The 19,069-nt window shown below is 40.0% G+C and overlaps 1 protein-coding gene across 3 annotated transcripts in view; it reads left to right on the forward strand.

The window, feature by feature from the left end:
- GRK3 (G protein-coupled receptor kinase 3) overlaps positions 1–19,069 on the forward strand; it is a 117,063-nt gene that overhangs the window by 56,010 nt on the left and 41,984 nt on the right. For 2 of the 3 annotated variants that reach the window (XM_074356767.1, XM_074356768.1), the window contains exons 4-8: positions 2,770–2,871; positions 4,559–4,633; positions 10,848–10,909; positions 14,307–14,358; positions 16,163–16,254. In XM_074356767.1, the coding sequence (XP_074212868.1) occupies positions 2,770–2,871; positions 4,559–4,633; positions 10,848–10,909; positions 14,307–14,358; positions 16,163–16,254 (383 nt within the window). Of the gene's footprint in view, positions 1–2,767; positions 2,872–4,558; positions 4,634–10,819; positions 10,910–14,306; positions 14,359–16,162; positions 16,255–19,069 lie in introns of those variants that run through there. The other variant, XM_074356769.1, reaches the window with a different exon arrangement.

Raw genomic sequence — 19,069 nt, forward strand, 5'->3', positions numbered from 1 at the left:
TAAATATTTAGAATCTGGAGCTCTGGGAGAGAAGTGAGTCCTGGGGATACAGACCTGGTCACTGGAATCTAATTGGTGTTTGAAACTGTGAAACTGGGCAGGTTTACCTAAGGAGAATATAGCAGGTGAGAATGGATGCCCCAGCACTGTGCTCTGAGGCACTTCGGTATTTAGAAGTCTGGCAGAGGAGGAGAGTTACCAAGGGAGACAGAAGAAGAGGAGCCTTGTGGCAAACCCCAGGAGAGTGTAGATCACAGAAGCCAGAGAAGGTTCAGAGAAGGCAGGTGTGGACCGCTGAGCTGAATGCTTCTAGGAAGTCAGGAAAGCTAAGGAAAAAAGAGAGACCCCTGATCGGGCAAGGCAGAGGCCATTAGTGATGCTACTAGACCGTCCCACTGGAATGGTGGTGGGACAAACAGGAGGCAGGAAAGTGGAGACCATGACAGCTATTGACCGAAAGGGTCCTGGAACCTCTTCGGGTCCCAGCACTTTAAGCTACACGTTCAGTCCTGAGCTTTGTAGCCACCGAGGCAGAAAGGGAGCACCACGTGCTCAGTGAATGTTCATGCTTGACGATGCTGCTTCTGTTCTGCTGCAGGGAAGACTTTTCACCTTGAACCCAGGCCTCTGCTTGCCCGGGTTCCCTGGACAACCTGACTGTCAGAATTGAAGGTGGCATTTTCTCTGCATGTGCGATAGTCAGGACATCCCATCTCGAGCTAATTGATAGTTGATTGTGGTCTTACTGATAATAGAAAGTAAATTTCGAAATACAGCCATGGATACTTAAGGCTCTTCCTTCGCCTACAGGAATTAACCTTTTCTGTTGTTCAGGTTGTAGTTTGTAAGGCACCAGGCCCTTACTAAAGCCAGAATTGTGGTCCAGAGCATCATTTGCCCAAGAAACTAGCATCTCCTGTACAGTCAGATTATTGCAGTCCGTAGAAAACTCCCATAGAATCAGCATTTGTTTAACCAGGTGTCAGCTCGCTTTATAGGCCCCCGGAACAGCCATAGGTTTTATTACAGTTGTTTTCAGGGATAATAATTCCATGAAGGTTTACTATTCCTAGAGTTCGTTTGCATGTTTAGGCAGAAGCATTTGCCTTTGGTTCACTAAGAGTCCACCTGTTTTTCCCTAGCGTTCTGGCATTGACCTTTGGACCGGACTAAAACAAAACAAACCAGCAAAAGAAATCAACCGAGTGAGACTCCTCTGTTTATTTGCTGACTCCTCCTTAGGTTTCGGTGTCTGGCTTCAATTTCCTTTCATCTGCTCTATTTGGATCTGGCTTGCTGTTTGAACCCTTTTGACATGTTCTCCTGAATTAATTTAGGATGATTAAACCCAGGTCCTTGGGCTATGCCAACATCGCTGGATTGCTCCTTCATTTAAAAAAAGAAGTGTCTTCCCCTTGGATGAGGTGTCGACCTACCCCAGTTTGCCTGCCTTTATGTTAGATTTCAGCATAAATCAAACATAGAAGGCCGTTCTGTTCCAAGAGGGCTCCATTCCAAGCCCAGGCAGTTACCGACTTGTGAATTTCAGACATCTCACTGATGACGTTTAAGGACATTTAAGAGGGTCCCAGGGACTTCTCAGTGTGTGAACCTGTTAGCCTTCGGGTAGGACCTCAGCATCGTACATACTCCTCTCTGCCACGCGTACCCTTTCATTGTCAGAAACTCTTATAGGATTTACTGGTTTTGATGTCAACACCGTCAAACTCAGACTACATAGTAAAAAGGTCACTTTTATTCCTGTTCATTTTATGCTCCCTCCCATTTCAGTAGTAGCCCCGCTTTTTATCATACCAGAATAAATAACACTCGGACATTATGAAAGTTGGCATCACAACTGGCTACTTGTAGGGAGCTCCCGCCCCACCCCAAATTAGCCATAGGTAGTTGATAGTCATTGTCTTGAACGTTTTTGCTACAGTCTTCTTACCAGCTCTGTATTTCATTTGTGTTTTCATTCTTTTCTGGTCTTTTAGATTAAGAGTGTTTCTGTAAATAAATAAAAACACTCCTCTGACGCAAGAACTTCTGTTTTGAGGTTAGAGTTAATAGGGGCCTTTTCCTCATAAAGCAAATATTTCTAAAGTCCCTCTTACTATTTATTTGGCTTGTCTTAACACCAGTCTGGTTACCTCCCCTAAGTTATTAGCGAAACGTACAATTTGAAGGAACCTTCCAGTTAAATACTTGTAAGAGTGAAGATAAGGTTCAAACATGAAAACCCAATACTTTTATCTATGGTTAATGCCTTTCCAAACTATTTAGTGGATTTTTAAAAATCTCTTTGCCGGAATCCTGGCAATTTATTATTACTTTTTTCCTCCTGTTAGTTTTGTAACACAGTGGTTGAGTGAGAATGGTCCCCATCATAACTCTTAGACATGGATTACAGCCAAATTTAAATTAGTTGTGCTTTGGAAAGGAGAATTGGCAAGGATGAATGGTCCATGCCTGGTGTATCATAAGATAATTGTAACCATGGCAGTGTTTGTTTTCTAATACTGTGTTTCTGGATATAAGTGGTGAGATTCATCTTGGGAAAAAATCCATTTCTATGTTCCAAGTTGAATTTAAGTTATTCCAGCTTCATTATTGCAACATTAGAAGCAGTCGTTTTCTGTGGAATCGCCAATTCAGTAATTTGCTTGATCTCATGTGGAAGTAGTTTCTGCCAAGCCTAGTAATAGCCTGTAATAAAGTCAGTTTCTAAGAAGAGATACCTGACAATGGTAACTTTTAAACCTCTAGATAAAAGAATATGAAAAGCTTGAGAGTGAGGAAGATCGCCTTTGTAGAAGTCGACAGATTTATGACACCTATATCATGAAGGAGCTGCTGTCTTGTTCACATGTGAGTATCTTCTTTTGTTCTGTTACTTCAGTATGGCTGTGAGACGGCCCTCAAATGTTCCCAGAATGAGAGTAAGATAGGAGGAAGAGGTTTAAAAATTAAACGACACTCATCCAGGTTGGAACCCATTTCTTGGGCTTTGTCATTTGTTTCCCCCTGCTAATACCCGTCCAATTCTCTGAGGCTCCATATACTCTTAGTATCTTCCCCAGAGTGGATACTTTCACTGGAAACGTTGATAAAATGGCTAATTCAGATCAACGGAAGAGAAAGCTCATCTCAGTTCTAGGCTTTCTAAAGGCAATGAAGCTTTATTGTTTTTAATTTAGCTATCCTTTAACAATTAGGCTAATCAAATATTGATCAATAAAAATCTTAATTTAAGTGCTTTCTTTGAATTAATAAGGGTTGTAATTATTGAGTTAATTTAGTTCATTCATCATTACATGATGGTTGAGACAATTTTTTCCCCCTGTAAGTCAGAGAAACAATCTAATTCAGTCACCAGGATAAGGCAAGTTACTAGGAAATTATTCCACCAGGAGTGAGTGGAATAATTAATAATGGAAATTTACCATGTAATTTCTCTACGTGAAGACTGTTTTCCAAAGGAGTGTCCTCAGAGCCGTGGGCTGCTGTGACCAATACACTAGCCACTAGCCACGAGTGGCTATTTAAATGTGTTTAAATGAATTAAAATCAAATGGAATTACAGATTCAATTGCGGGCATCCTCATGAGCCACGTTTCAGGTGCTCGATACCCACATGTGGCTAGTGGTTCCTGGCTCACTTAGCACAGATTCACATTTCCATCATCACAGAAAGTTGGACAGGGCAGCCCTGATAACGATGTTTGTCAGTGCTTCTGTATTTATTGTGTTGTCTACAGTTCTCACTGAATTTCTGAGCTAGGGCTGATCACTGATGCTAAGTGCCCTGCCACCCTGCTGGGGAATGGCTGAACCTTGGAAAATGCCTGGTGTTCACTGGGAAAGCCTCCATAAATGTAGTTTTCATGTAGGTCCACCATTTAGAGGGCTTGGGGCAGTAACAATGTGCTTTTTAAGCTCTTCTTCTTTTGCGTTATTGCAGACATAATTTGAAGTTTGGGAGAAGGATAGAGTTTGTCATTTTTGTCAGAATTAAGTTTCATTCTTTTAGAACTAATTCCCCTCTGCTGTGATTACGGCAAGACTTTTCCTCAACCTACAGTCTTTTACCACTGTGATTTAGCTGGGCAATCCTGGCCTTGAATTCTTAGGTCTATGTTCATGCAGTCATTTTGTCTTATACAATAGAAATTTTTAAAAAAATTTAGGACCCCATTATCAGCTAAATGAGGGATGTATGCATTGAATAAGGTGATAATAAGATTCTTTAAACTTTTTTTTTTTAATCAAAGTAATCTGGAGCTCTTGTGGGATTAGAAAGGTCAGTTAGATGCCCCAGGGCTCATCTTCCTTCTCAACGGGGTGTCTGAGAGCTCTGGCAGGACCAGTCATCTGTTTGGATTGCCCACAGACACCCAATAGATTTTTTTTTAAAGAGTACATGTTAATGTCATCACCGTAGGTTACTGCTGAGTAATGGTTGTGTTAAAATGCATGTTGTGATATTGTAAAACATACAGAGGTTTGCTATGTTTTATATTTGTGGAAAAGAATGTTGTTTTTTGATTTTTAAAAGCCATTCTCAAAGCAAGCTGTAGAACATGTGCAAAGCCATCTGTCCAGGAAGCAAGTGGCATCAACTCTTTTTCAGGTAAGATGAAATGATTTCCAAATAAATGTTTCTGATTTGCTTGACAGTTGGACTTGGGGACATTCCCTGCCTGTATGAATGTGCTGGAGGGATGGATATATAAGACTGTATTTCTTCCCTGGGGGTTTATCTGGAACGATTGAAGTTTAATATTGCTTGACTTCTCATTGAAATGTGCCCTTACACCGACATCCTCTATAAAGGCTTTCCTGAAAAAGGACACTAGAGCTTTCTAGTAATGGTTTTGTTTTTTGGTTTTTTTCCCTTTCCCTATAAATCAATCAAGACAAGACATTGGAGGAAAAAGCTTTGTCCTGTGTGACATCCCAGGCACCTGTGATGAGCAGGGACTTTACAAGGTTGACTGTCGGGGCACAAGTGTCGATCCCCGCAGTGATACCGCCCAGGTGAAACAGATTGATTTTCAAGAATCAAGAGTGAATATTTGAACAGCCTTGGAGTTACGACTGAGGAATTGGATTTTTCTTTGGTTCCTCATATCTTGAACATAACACAGTCATATAGATTTAAATTACAAGACTTGGAAAACTCAATCCACAACTAAAGGGCCCATGTATTTGCTGCTCTTTAAATATAATGATTTCTCCTCCCCAAAGCCTTTCCCATCATCCTGTGGGTTTTCTGTAGAGGTGGCAGCTTGCAAGGACCTCGTCAGATTTTTTGATGGATAATGTACTTTTTATGTCTCTGTGAGTTACAAGAAATGCAAAAGGATGTCATTAGTTAATGTGATGATTTTCATAAATGAAAATTAATTTAGCCTTTTTTTTTTGGATCTTTCCATCATTTACAGAGAAGTTGATTTTTGCCTGGGTATCTTGTGATCAGATTTATTTACGTATGCAGAATGAATCTGATTATCCTATAGAGAAAATACCAATTTGGCTCTGAGAACATTTGGGTACAAACTGGGTGCTGCCTTCCTGTCAGAATAATTAGATGGACTTCTCTTAAGATGTAGGACCTTTCTGGATAGTCTAGAAGGTTATAAGCTTGGAAGGTCAGCGATCTAGATTCAGAGACCCTGGGCAAGCTACTTACCTCTCCTCACTTGAGTTTTCCCACCTAAGAAGTGGAGATGACAGTGGGCTCTCCCACAAAGTGGGGTCTTGAGCATTCAGCGCATGCGGGTTGCTTTCCCCTGGGCCTGTCCATCACAACGCCCCATAAACGTGAGCCCTTATCAGACACCATGCATTCAAAAAGTGTCACGCGAATAATCTGCTTCTGGTTGCCTCCATGATATTTTAGTGGCAGAATTTCAGTGTTCTGATTTTGACATGGTTCAGAGACAGTCTTGTAATCAGTTACATTTAACATTGCTCAGTTAGACCTCACAGTACATGGATTTTACACCTCTGACTTTAGCTTTTCTTGTAGCATAAATAACATTAAAGAAAAAACAAAAACTCCACCTGAGCTACAGAAACCACCAAGATTCTTCTTGTGCCTTCAAGGAATATTCATTTAGAAGCTACTTCTTCAGTATAGCTTTTTTTTTTTGACATTATATTCATTTTTATTTTAAATTGTATCTTTGTGCAACAGATCATGTTAAGTAATCTCCCAAAACACTGATTTTAACATAATCATTTAAATTCTTATAAAAATATTTATCAGGTGCCAGGTGTTAGACAAAGTACAACAATGCATTAACTCACGTAACCCTCAGGAGAGCCCAAGGCAGCATCATTCTTCCTGTGCTTTTTTTTTTTTTAACAAATGGAGCAACTGAGCTTAAAAAAGATTCAGTAACTTACCCAAAGCCAATAAATGGGTGAGGCTGTGACTCAATATATCTTTTAAAAATGCTTTACTGATTTGTTCTTGAGAAAAAAAAATGAAAATAAGGTCCTGGTAAAATAAATACAGACTGGGTGGTGTTCTGATTTCAGAGGTGAAGGAAATAGTCGTAGTTAAGTTGATCAGAATAAGGAGTGTATTAGTGGAATTCAGTGTAACATGCACCATCAGACCATACTGATTGAAGTAAATACAAGTTATGTGTTAGGATGTCCTGTTTATAGAGGAACATTAACCAGAAAGTTGATTGACATTGTTTGAGTTGGGATTTTTTTTTTTCCTCCCAGGCTTTAAGATGTATAATTTGACGTTTTGATACATGTATTTATTGTGAAATGATTGCTGTGATCAAACTAATTAACATATCCATCAGCTCACATAGTCAACATTTTTTTACGTATGGTGAGAACACTTAGGATCAACTCTCTTAGCACCTTTCAAAGATACACTACAGTGTGATTAACTGCAGTCCCGTGGTGTACATTAGGTCCCCAGAATTTATTTATCCTGCATAACTGAAACTTCATACCCTTTGACCAACACTGCCCTGTTTCCTCCACCTCCCAGCCCCTGGCAACCACCATTCTACTCTGCTTTTATGAGTTTGACTATTTTTTTTTGATTCCACGTAAGAGCGATCATGCCTTATTTTTCTGAGTCTGGCCTGTTTCTCTTAGTGTAATGTTCTCCACGTTCACCCATGGTGTCAGAAATCGCAGGATTTCCTTCTTTTTAAAGATTGAATAATATACTATTGTGTGTTTAAAGAAATGTGTAGATAAACAACAAGGTCCTACTGTAAAGCACAGGGAACTATATTTAATATCTTGCAACAGCCTATAATGAAAGAGAATAGGAAAAGGAATGTATTTATATATAACTGAATCACTTTGCTGCACACCAGAAATTAACACAACATTGTAACTGACTAAACTTCAATAAAATAAATAAATAAAATAGTACAATCAAGTTATATTACCTAAATATGTATATATACATGTATCCATCCCACATGCTCTTTATCCATTGTTCATCCATCAGCAACACTTAGGTTGTTTCCATATCTTAACTGTTGTGAGTAAAACTACAATGAACAAGGGAGTGTAGATGCCTCTTCAAGAAACTGATTTCATTTCCTTTGGATATACACCAGAAGGAGGATGGCTGATTAATACGGTAGTTCTGTTTTTACTTTTTTGAGGATTCTTTAGACTGTTTTCCATTATGCCTGCACCAGTTTACATCCCCCACCAACAGCGCGCAAGGGTTCCCTTCTCTCCACATCCTCACCAACACTTACCGCTTGACTTTCTGACAGTAGCCATCCCAGCAGGTGTGAGGTGATATCTCATTGTGGTTTTGATTTGCATTTCCTTGATGATTAATGATGTTGAGCGCCTTTTCATATGTCTGTTGGCTCTTTGTTTATCTTCTTTTGAACAGCATCTGTCAGGGTCCTTAGTCCTCTCTTGAATTGGGTTATTTGGGGGTTTTGGCTGTTGAGTTGAGTTCCTCATATATTTTGGATATTAACCCCTTATGCGATATATGATTTGCAAATATTTTCTCCCATTCTATAGGTTGCCTTTTCACTCTGTTGGTTGTTTCCTTTGCTGTGTAGAAGCTTTTTGGTTGGATACAATCCCATTTGTCTATTTTTGCTTTTGTTGCCTGAGCTTTTGATGTCATATCCAAAAAAATCATCACCCAGACAACATCGAGAAGCTTTTCTCTCCCATGTTTTCTTCTAGTAGTTGTACAGTTTCCAGTCTTATATTTTAGTCTTCATCTTGAGTTGATTTTTCTATATGGTGTAAGATAAGGGTCCAATCTCATTCCCCATGTAGGTATCCAGTTTTACCAACACCATTTATTGAAGAGGCTGTCCTTTCCCCATTATATGTTCTTAGCACCCTTGGCAAAGATCAGTTGACCACAGATGTGTGGATTTATTTCTGGACTCTGTTCCATTCGTTCATAATGTCTGTCTTTACATTAGTGCCACGCTATTTTGATTATTACAGATTTATAATATATTTAGAAATCAGCAAGTGTGATGTCTGAGTTGAAATTTCTTCTTTCTTTCTTTCTTTCTTTCTTTCTTTCTTTCTTTCTTTCTTTCTTTCTTTCTTTCTTTCTTTCTTTCTTTCTTCTCTCTCTCTCTTTCTCTCTTTCTTTCTTCCTTCCTTTCTTTCTTCCTTCCTTTCTCTCTCTCTCTCTCTCTTTCTTTCTCCCTTTCTCCCTTTCTTTCTTTCTTTCTTTCCTTTTTGGTTGGACGGGAGGTAATTAGGTTTATATATTGATTTACTTTTAGAGGCGGTACTGGGGATTGAACCCAGGACCTCATGTATGCTAAGCATGTGCTCTGGAGCTTGAGCTATACCCTCCCCTACTGAATTGAAATTTCTTATCAAGGAGAAGGAGTTAGTGAAACAAAAATGCTCTGAAAGTAAATACAAAGTGCTTTTTTATTCTTTTCATTTCCAAATTGACTATGGAAATAAGTCATTACATGAGTATATTTGGTGGCAAGGGCTGGAGGGGTCTTGGCTTACACTTAGGTGCCTAAACTGTGACAGGCCCGGTGCAGAGCTCTCACCATTTTTAATCCTATTAAATTGTCACAAATTCATTGCAATTATGATTATCCCGTTTTATAGATTAAGAGAACTGAGAATCAGAGAGGTGAGGTTGCTTTCTCATGACCCCACCGTTGAACTCTGGCTTTTGTGCCACCTCCCTGGCACATTTTGTGGTTCTTTCTGTTGAAAAGTGGCAATGTGGTATGTTATATTGAGCCTTAAGAATTTCTCATGACCTTTGCCTTTTATTTCATTAGCGGAAAGTATGAGCTATTTGATAAAATATGAAAAAAATTAACAATGGTTTTTGTAAATAAAAAATCTGTGATATACAAGTTCAGCCTTCTCATAGATCTTTGAACTTGATCTGTTTTGTCTTTTGAAGTCTTTGGAACTTCTTGAGGCTTGTGGCCCTTGGTCTTTTGCATCTAGGAGACTTAGCTAAGATCGGTATTGTATGTCATCACAGAATCATAGGATTTCAGAGCTGGAAAGAGCTTCAGAGAGAGTTCAGCTTTCCTTTTTACCATGGAGGAAACAAAGTCCATTTGGTTTCAGTGACCAGACTGAGTGCCCTGACCAGGACAGCAAGGGCCCACCTGGTAGGCGATGGAGGCTGGCCTAGCCCCGAGTCTCCTTTCTTGGGCAGGAAGTGAGGCCCCAGACAAGCTATGGTTGTCTCACTGCCTGCGTTGGTTACAGTGGCTTCTCCAGACTTCCTTGTCCTGTCTCGTGCCACGGACAGTTCCTGATCTGGTCCTTCTTTTTCACAAATTTTCAGGATTATCTACGAAAACACAGAAAACATTAAATTTGCTTCATTCAATGAGTGTAAGCTATCAAGATATTTTCCAAAACTATCTACTTGACTCTAGGCTGAGCTGTGAAATGTTGGTGTTTGATATTTTTATAGTTCTTGATTTGGAGTCTGTCTCGTGGAACATAAATTCATGCAGTTTATTTGGTGATGTGTAAATTGGCACGGAAGTGAGGTAGACTGTTCTCCATAGGGAAAGAGCACTGCCCAAGTGAGCTGGGACCTCTTGCCTTGACCCCAGCTTAGCCATGAACTTGCTCAGAGACCTTGGGAATGCACCTGCCTGCAGCCTCTTACGTGCAGAATGAGCATTGGGCTTAACTCCCTCCTCCTCCACCATGGTTACCTTTAGCTCTGTAATTATGAGAGATGGAAAATCAGTAAGTAAAACAGCTAATTTAAAACCATTTACTCCATGGGTCCCTTAGCTTTTAGTCTTTAAAACTCAGTGTTAATGCTGATCATATATGATCATCATAATTAATAGTAATTATGTAATTAATAGTAATTTACGGGGCGTGCTGTGTAATTTATAGGATGTGCTGCATAACTTCCAGGGCCCGGTACACGATGAAAACCTTATTCAGAAATTATTGAGAATTTCAGGATGGTGACACCAAACCGAGCTCTGGGCTCTTCTGTGGGGCTGCACTGGTCACATGCCCGTGAAGCTGACTCTGGGCATTGACGACGTGTCTGTGACTTGCCGGGAGCTGCGCTAGGCAGACGGGCTACAATGACACACAGGACAGACCTGCCCTTGCCTTCATGAAACATGCTATCAGGTGGCGTAGATAACTGCTAAATAATTGTAACCGTGAATCTGTTGATGAAAATTGGACAGGTGCCAAGAAGGGCAAGCACAAGACAATATTGGGGGGGGAGCAGCATAATTGGGAACATCACCTCCCCTAAATCTCATCTGTTTGTGTTTTTCACTTTAATACGCTCCTATTTATGCAGTGTGGAATTTCTTTTCCATCCTTTCCAGCCATATATAGAAGAAATTTGTGAAAGTCTTCGAGGCAACATTTTTCAAAAATTCCTAGAAAGGTATGAAACTTTCTCTCTCTCTCTCTGTGTGTGTGTGTGTGTGTGTGTGTGTGTGTGTGTGTGTGTGTGTGTGTGTGTGTGTGTCTGTACATATAGAAAATAAAGTTTAAAAAAATTTAAAGGTCGGGGAGGATATAGCTCAATGGTAGCTAGCGTGCTTAGCATGCATGAGGTCCTGGGTTCAATCCCCAGTACCTCCATATAAATAAAATAAACAAATAAATACCTAATTATCCCCCCCAAAATAAAATAAAAATAAAAAATTAAAGTATACGTATATATATAGTGTGTGTGTGTATGTGTGTGTGTGTGTATGTATATATATATATATATATATATATATATATATATATATATATATATAAAGTGTTTTTATTGAGATATGTTTGACATGTAACATTATACTAGTATACATAATAAAATCTTGTACTGTGTAGGTAGTCCTCATTTTACTCAATAAGTGCTGGCCTTAATTGTATTAATTTATTCATTCAACAAACATTTATTGGCCATGTGCTATGTGCCAGGCTTTGTATTAGATTCTTTCCTCGATACTTTATAATTTAGAATTTGTATATTTACTGTCCCTCTGATCTTTAGTTCTTTAGCTTCAAAATGGTCTAAAACTTAAATAAACTAGGGAACCTCAGAATTAAAAGTATCTTTTTGGGACACCTTTACTAATACAGGCACAACTCTGTATCTAATTCGTTTGTTTAGACTTTGAAATCATATCTTTCAAAGTGGTTCAAGCCTTCTCTTCATCTTTTAGGATTTAAGGGTATCAGCAAATGTCTGTGGTCATATATATCATCAATATGCCTCATAAACATGTCTGTTTGGGTTACTCAAACTATAGATTATGTTTGTCATATAAAATTTTCAGTAATGCCTGTAGAAGTCTTCCAGCCCCGAAGAGCCAATTCTTCAGTACTTTGTGTTTTCCTCTGTTATGATGCACCTTTGGAATCGGACTTTCCAAAACCACATCTGCATTCACACTGACTGTACTTTTCTCCAGCAACTTGGCTAATTTCTCGACAATGAACATGATGATTGTGCCTCATCACAGAGCAGCAGGCAGCTGTTCAGTAACTGCCCTTTAAGAACAAATGCTTCAGCGCAGTGGTTTTTTTTTTTTTCCTCCACGTGTTCACAGAACTGAAGTAATTTTTTTTAAAAATTGTGTTATGATTCTACCAGAGTTTAAGAGATAATTTTATCCTGGGGTAGAGTCAGTCCTTTGGGAAACTAATATGCATGCAAATGGTTTTACTTTTCTGAGCTAGGACTGAGACTTTGCCAGATAGCAGTGGAACCAAACTGAGGACTCAGGGCTGAGATTCAACCCGAGTCCTGAGCCGACTCCGTTGCTATTGGTTCTAAAATCTGCATTACGCTGCATGCCAGAAATTGACACAACCTTGTAAACTGACTAGACTTCAATTAAATAAAGGAAAAAAAGAAATTAATTAATTAATTTTAAAAAACCTTGACTTTCCCCAAACTTTTGGATCAACCTAGCTTTTATGTGATCCTTGGGGGAGAGGGGAGCCATGGGGATGGCACTTAAAGTTGGGGGAGAGGTCTCGTTAACTCCACTGTGTACCCACCTGGTAAACCTGCACCATCATTTTCTCCCACTGAGTTTACCTTTCGGTCGTATTGTTACAGGAAATATAAGGGAAGTTGTTTGCATTTTAAGCATGTACCTCACACTGGAGTTTCTGAAACTGTCACCATTTTATGTAAATGATTTGCCTTCAAAGTCAGTTTTTGTTCATATATATATAATATTCTGAATGCCAAAATGTGCGAGGAGAGAGGATATGAGCTAGCACACCTAGTGGACAGCAAAGTAACAATGAGGGATTTATAAATGCTGAGACCCCCCTAATGTGGTTGTACCTTTTGCAGTCACTTTACTTTTAAAAAATTGTTTGAAAGAACCCTCAGAAACTCTAAAAATATAATTTCATTTTACCAACCTCATAGATGTTGGGAGGACCAATGAAACACTCTTTAAAAGTCATTTCAGATTCATTGCAAAAAGATGCTGTGTAACTACAAGAGTTCTTCTGCTTTTGATTCTTAATTTGATTATTAGCCTCATAAATAGTTTTTTACAAGATCCTTAGCAGGCACATTAGATGAAACTGCCAGGGAATATTTGGATGCCTTAAGGCATTGTGTTGTATGCTGAGAACACCTGTAACTTGCACTTCATAAGAGCTCCCTCCCTCCCTTCCTGCCTTCCTCTCTCCCTCTCTTTCTTCCATTCATTTTTATTCATTCATTCACTTACAGAATCCTGAATACTATGCCTGTGTAAGGAATCATGCCAGGGGCTAAATAAAACCCAACACCCCCCCAAGAACGTTCTGTGCTTTTAAGGAGTATTCAATCTAGAACGTGTTTCTTTTGAAAAATCTTTAAAAACAAACACTTTCTAGACCGGTTGCTCATTAATTTAAAAAAAACCAATCAAAATAATGTCTTTATTAAATAGATATGGGCTGGATATTTTTCTCACTGCAGGAATGAAAAAAACAGCCAGCGACTGGGTAGACTGCGGGGTCTTACAACAGACTGACTTACTCCCCTTCTGATTCTAGTCTGAGGGTTTCTCCCCTATGCCGTTTGTGTCTTTGTGAGGCAGAAATTGGTTTGAGTTCAAATTTTGCTCCACCCAGTTCTCTCTCTGTGTGACCTTGGGCAAGCTCGTCTTCCCAGCTGTAAAACGAGGTCACCGCTGTAGCTGGCCGTAGAGTTGTTGGAGGGGTGAGTGAGCAGGGCCTGGCACGCGATAAGCACGATTTAAGTAGTTGCTACTCCTATGATTATTTGTAAACATTAATTTTGTGTGGTTGTTTAGAGCTGCACGGTCCAATATGGGAGCCACTAGCCCCGTGTAGCTACCGAGCTCTTGAAATATGACTAGTCTGAATTAAGATGGACTATACATGCGAAATACACTCTGGGATTCAAGACTCAATACAAAAATAAAAATGTAGACTACCTCATTAAAATTTTTATATTGATTACGTGTTGAAATGATAATCTTTTGATATACTGGGTTAGATAAAATATATTATTAAAATTACATTACCTAGGCGGCCTGTGTTACCCATCTGTTGGGCAGTGCCGATTCAGATAAAGAGGTTACCGTAATGTAATGACAATTAAAGGAGAAACACAAAGTCTTTGATCAGAATCGTAAAATGAAGCCTAGAATCCCAGGCGAATGCTCTGTGAAAAAGCGTTTACTGAAACTTAACTCCGTTTGAGGTCAGCTGCACAAGTAGCCCAATTCTAGCTCCTCGGAAAACACTGTTCTTTAAATCCAGTTAATGTGATATTTTAACTTTTCAGTTAAACTCCTTGTGTTCTCTTTCAGTGACAAGTTCACCAGATTTTGCCAGTGGAAAAATGTAGAATTAAATATCCATGTGAGTATCATCTTTTCCTTTCTTTCTTTTTAAATAAAAACTTCCTCTGGCTTGACTTCATGAGAAAATACTTTGTCCGGGAGCGAACTCCCCAGGGTAACAGCACTGCCTAAACAGATGTCCTTCTCACAGCTTCGTGCCTGAAAAATCCATCCTCCCATAGCCGGTTGTAAACAATTCGAGTTTTAATTCTCTTTTTTCATATTCATATAAGAATGTGTTTATTTAAGAAAGGATATTTTAAGCGGTAATTGACCCTTTAACAGAAATAGTAGGAAAAATACAGGACTTCTGCGTAATGTAATCTCCACGTGCTCATGTCTTTTTGCCTTCCTGGTACAGTTCTTCTTTTTTTTTTTTCCCCTTATTATTAGGTACAATCAGATGATATAAATGATGACACTTTTTACTAGACCACGATTTCATCTTATTTTTATTTATTTATTTTTAGTAAAGTATATTTTTATTTTGAGAATCGTAAAAGCACTCCTCAAATATAGGCTACTTTCCAACGTGTATTTCCTTAGTGTTTTGTCATCTTTTATCTTTTCAGTGTCAGTAATTCTTTACTTTGGGCACATTCTTTACTTCACTTTTAATTAAAAAAAATTTTTTTGTGGAGGAAGGTAATTAGGTTTATTTATTTATTTATTTTAATGGAGGTACCGGGGATGGAACCCCTTGTACATGCTAAGCACGTGCTCTACCACTGAGCCATACCCTCCTCCAGTTTGCAATTAGATACAGAAAGAACTAGATATTTTTTGAGTTCCTTACTTAAATGGTACTGTTGGAACATTTTTTTTTTCTTTTTAACCTCCCCTCTCGATCCCATTTCTTGGCAGAATTTAGAAGCAAGAGGCCGTAACACATATTAAAAAACAAAATCCCTTATCTCTGCTGTAGATCTTTCTTGTGACCTGCTGTCCTCATGTCTTCATGTCCTCGTGTCCTCTGAGCACCAAAGATGAAACTTGTGGGCCAGATGTCCCCACCTGGCGGCAGACATGGTATTTTAAGGGTTGTCTGGGAAAACCCTTCAAGAATCTGACCCTTCATTTGCCAGGATCCATCAGTTAGTGGGCATTTTGCTCTTGTCTGACCGCCCGTTACCATGGACATAGGACCGTCTGCCTCTGTACCGTGTCTGATGCTATGAAAACTACTTGGGAAGCAGGGCATTGCTGAGATATTATTGACAAAAGGAAAGGGCTTATGAATAAAGCCTCTTTATAGAGTTGCTCACACTTGGTCAGGTTTCACACTCACATGCCCGGCACGAGTCCTCTCTACTCACTGACGTTATTGATAAAAAAATTCACATGGCCAGCATCTGTTGGGCTCTCCAATCATATGGCCCACTGTTAGGGAAACATAGATGCCCTAATGTAGACTTATTTTTCTACCATGGCAGTTCCTGGAATTGCTGAATTGTCCCCAAACTTTAGGCTTCAGAGTAGCTGAGGTCGCTTTTTATTTTGATTGGAAATTTCTCACTCACGTGTCTTCAAAGTGTACGTCTTACAATCTAAGATTTATGACATTGGAAAAACAGTCTAACTCAGCTCCCACTGTGTCATCTTTCCATTTGCCTCCATTGTGTGCACTTTGTGGAGTTTGCATAGAAGGTGGTTCTACAGTGTCTTGCCACCTTTTGCGTCTCATCTCTCAGTTGGAGGGACCAGTCCCAGAAAGGGCAGACCTATCAGAATCGCCCTTTTAATGACTGTATAGGTTTTGCATGAGAACAGTGGCATAATTTTTATGCAGTTTTATGTTTCCATTTCACATTTTGAATTCACAGTTGACCATGAATGATTTCAGCGTACATAGGATTATTGGACGTGGAGGATTTGGTGAAGTCTACGGTTGCAGGAAAGCAGACACTGGAAAAATGTAAGCTTTCGACGCTCACATATTTTGCTGGGAATATTAAGACAATTTTATGTGCACATCAAAAGAAAATCCCTCCATAGATTTATGGAGGCCCGTGATCTCACTCCTGAGGTAATTTACCCCAGAAGGAAATAGGCTGTCTTTTGGAAAGCATAGTCAATGAGATCATCTGGAACTTCTACTTCTTAGGGCTCACTGGGAAGTCAACCAGAAACTGTATTGGGAACCCTCCATGGCTCAGGCCGTGGGTGAAGAGCCAGGAATCCGGAGGTGGCCAGGAAGGGGTTTTAGGTACAGCCTCCTGCTCCCATACTTGGCAGGGGAGAAACTCTCTTCTGAATAATGGCCCACTTTTGACTTAGGGTGTACAGTCTGGGAGGACGTAGCATTCCAGGAGACATGGCTCCCACAGCAGGGAGCTCAGTGCGGACAAGGAGGATGCTCTCCTACAAGGACCACTGTCATCGGGCTCCACCCCTCATCTGTCCCTTGTCCCATGGAGGTTGATGTGAAGCAATTAAGTGCCCCTGAGCCAGATGTAAGGGTCTTCTGCAAAGTAAATGGTGGAGTTCTTCAGTGTGGGGGCTGGAAATTTTTTAATATAGGAGCAGTCTGAGTGGATGTATTTCTGAAAACAAAAGAGAAAGGAAAAATATGATTTGATAGATCCAGAGCTACCAGTCTGATCACGTAACAGATGTGTTAGAACAGTGGGCAAGGTGGAATAGTCTGTGTAGCTTGGTTTATACAATTATCGAGTCAGCGTAAGAAGGAGTAATCAAAGTCACCTAATTCAGGCGCTCGCCTCCTGCCCCGGCATCGCGTGCAGGTCGTCATGCAGCCTCTGCTTGGGCCCTTCCTCTGGTTGGGTGCCGCCGGCCCTTTCCGTTCCTGGACAGGTCCAAGAGGCAGCACATTTTTTTATTATTTGGTGGCTGAAATTTACCTTCACTAAGTTGTGCCCATTGATTGATCTTCTTGCTTTGGGACCCCGTGTGGGGTGAACCCAGAGTCTGGCCCCCAGGTGTCTGCAGGCTGGTGTCGGGCCGAGACAGGACACCTAGGGGTCCAGAGTCGGAGTCTGGCATCGTAGGTCAAATCAGCGTCCTCACTTTCTGGCTCGGACAAAGTTTGTGCATTCTTTGAGCCTCCGTATCCAAGTCTGTAAAGCCAGGATACTGAAAGCACCTGCCTTGTTGTGAGAATTAAATGAGATAACACATTGTAAAGCATTTGGCACCCTGCCTATCCCCTAGTATTAGCAGACAGAGCCCCCCACGACCCTGCTTTCTGGCGAACACGTTCTTTCCTGTTCTGTGCTGCACAGTGGACTTCTTGATCCTAAATGATGTACTTCACATGTCGTTTGTCACCTTTCACCAAATTTTAGTTTTACTTCACTGTAGCCGCTTGTCGGGGTATTTAGGACGCCTAGTCTGTCACATGATGGTGTAGAAGTAAATAATACCAATTTGTCTCTTCACACACATGGAATATTTCACCCGCCTCAGAGACCACCAGGGCATGGTAGATAGTCTTCTGTTTCATAGGTTAAGGGTACGCACTTCTCAGGAGTCATCCAGCTAGAAGGTGGCCGGGCTCAGCTCCCGTGAATCCTCAAGTTCATTCTTCACGGTCTCCAGGCTGCCAGTGACAGGTGCACTGGCTCTGGGCGCCATCAGTGAACTGCCACCCATCCTCGGGGCCTCGATTTGCGTATTCTGAGGGGCTCAAGACCTGTGTGTGCCATCTCGCCTGGTCTGCAATTCAAAGGTCTTATTAAATACCATCCAGGTGGAGGGTGGTGACAGAAGTAGTAGGAGGCATTTTGAATTTTATCATAACAGTTAAACATTTCAAGGACACATCACTTCATGCGTTCTGAAGATTTGATCCCATAATTAAGCAAATTAATGTCTTGTCAACAGATTTGTCTTACAGAACTCCTGGAAGAGGGAATAAAAAAGATCACATCTGAACATCTATCTCTGTTTTGCTGTAACTCGTATTATATAAGTTGTGATCAGTTAGAAACAAGTGGATTTTATGTGTCCCACAGCAGCCAGACTACTGATATACCTGGGTATCATGAACTAGTCCATCAGTGGGAATTTATAGTCACACACACAGAGTTTTCAAGTCCCTGAAGCCCTTGTAAAAATTTCCTTTCAGCTTTCTATTGTCCTGCGGAAAAAACCTCTACATTCTTTAACCTGTAATTACAGAGTACACCGATAACATGTCTGTATTTCCTTAATATGAATTTGCTGCAGATCTTCAAAAATCTTAAGTGGTCAAGTGTTCCTTCTCAACTAACTTTGATTCTTTGTATTATTTGAAATATAATAACTTAAGTATTGATGAAAAACAAGTAAATAAAATGTCACTTTAGAACATGGGTTTTTGAACGCATGCTTTCCCTTCCCATGTGGTTGATCATCAATGTTTTAGAGTCTTACACTCTATACTCTAACAAAATCTTGACCGCTGCTGAATTCACGACTCCTAAATGCTAAATATTACACATATACCCACCCCCCGCGGCACACCCACACATACACACACTAGTGCTAGGCAGGGAACAGTACATACAAAACATTTTCCTGAATTTTACATCCATCTACTTTATGTTCTTATTCAACTGAAACGTCTATTCATGTAATGATAGAAATATCTTCATTATTGCTTGATTTTTTAAAAAAAAAAATAGCCTTTTTATTTTAGAATAACTTCAGGCTTACAGAAAAAGTGCAAAATTAGTAGGGGGGTTCCCAGGTACCCCCCTCCCAGCACCCTTATCTTCCTTCAGTTGTGG

Source organism: Camelus bactrianus, chromosome 32 (genome assembly GCF_048773025.1).
Source record: "Camelus bactrianus isolate YW-2024 breed Bactrian camel chromosome 32, ASM4877302v1, whole genome shotgun sequence".
Classification (NCBI taxonomy): domain Eukaryota; kingdom Metazoa; phylum Chordata; class Mammalia; order Artiodactyla; family Camelidae; genus Camelus; species Camelus bactrianus.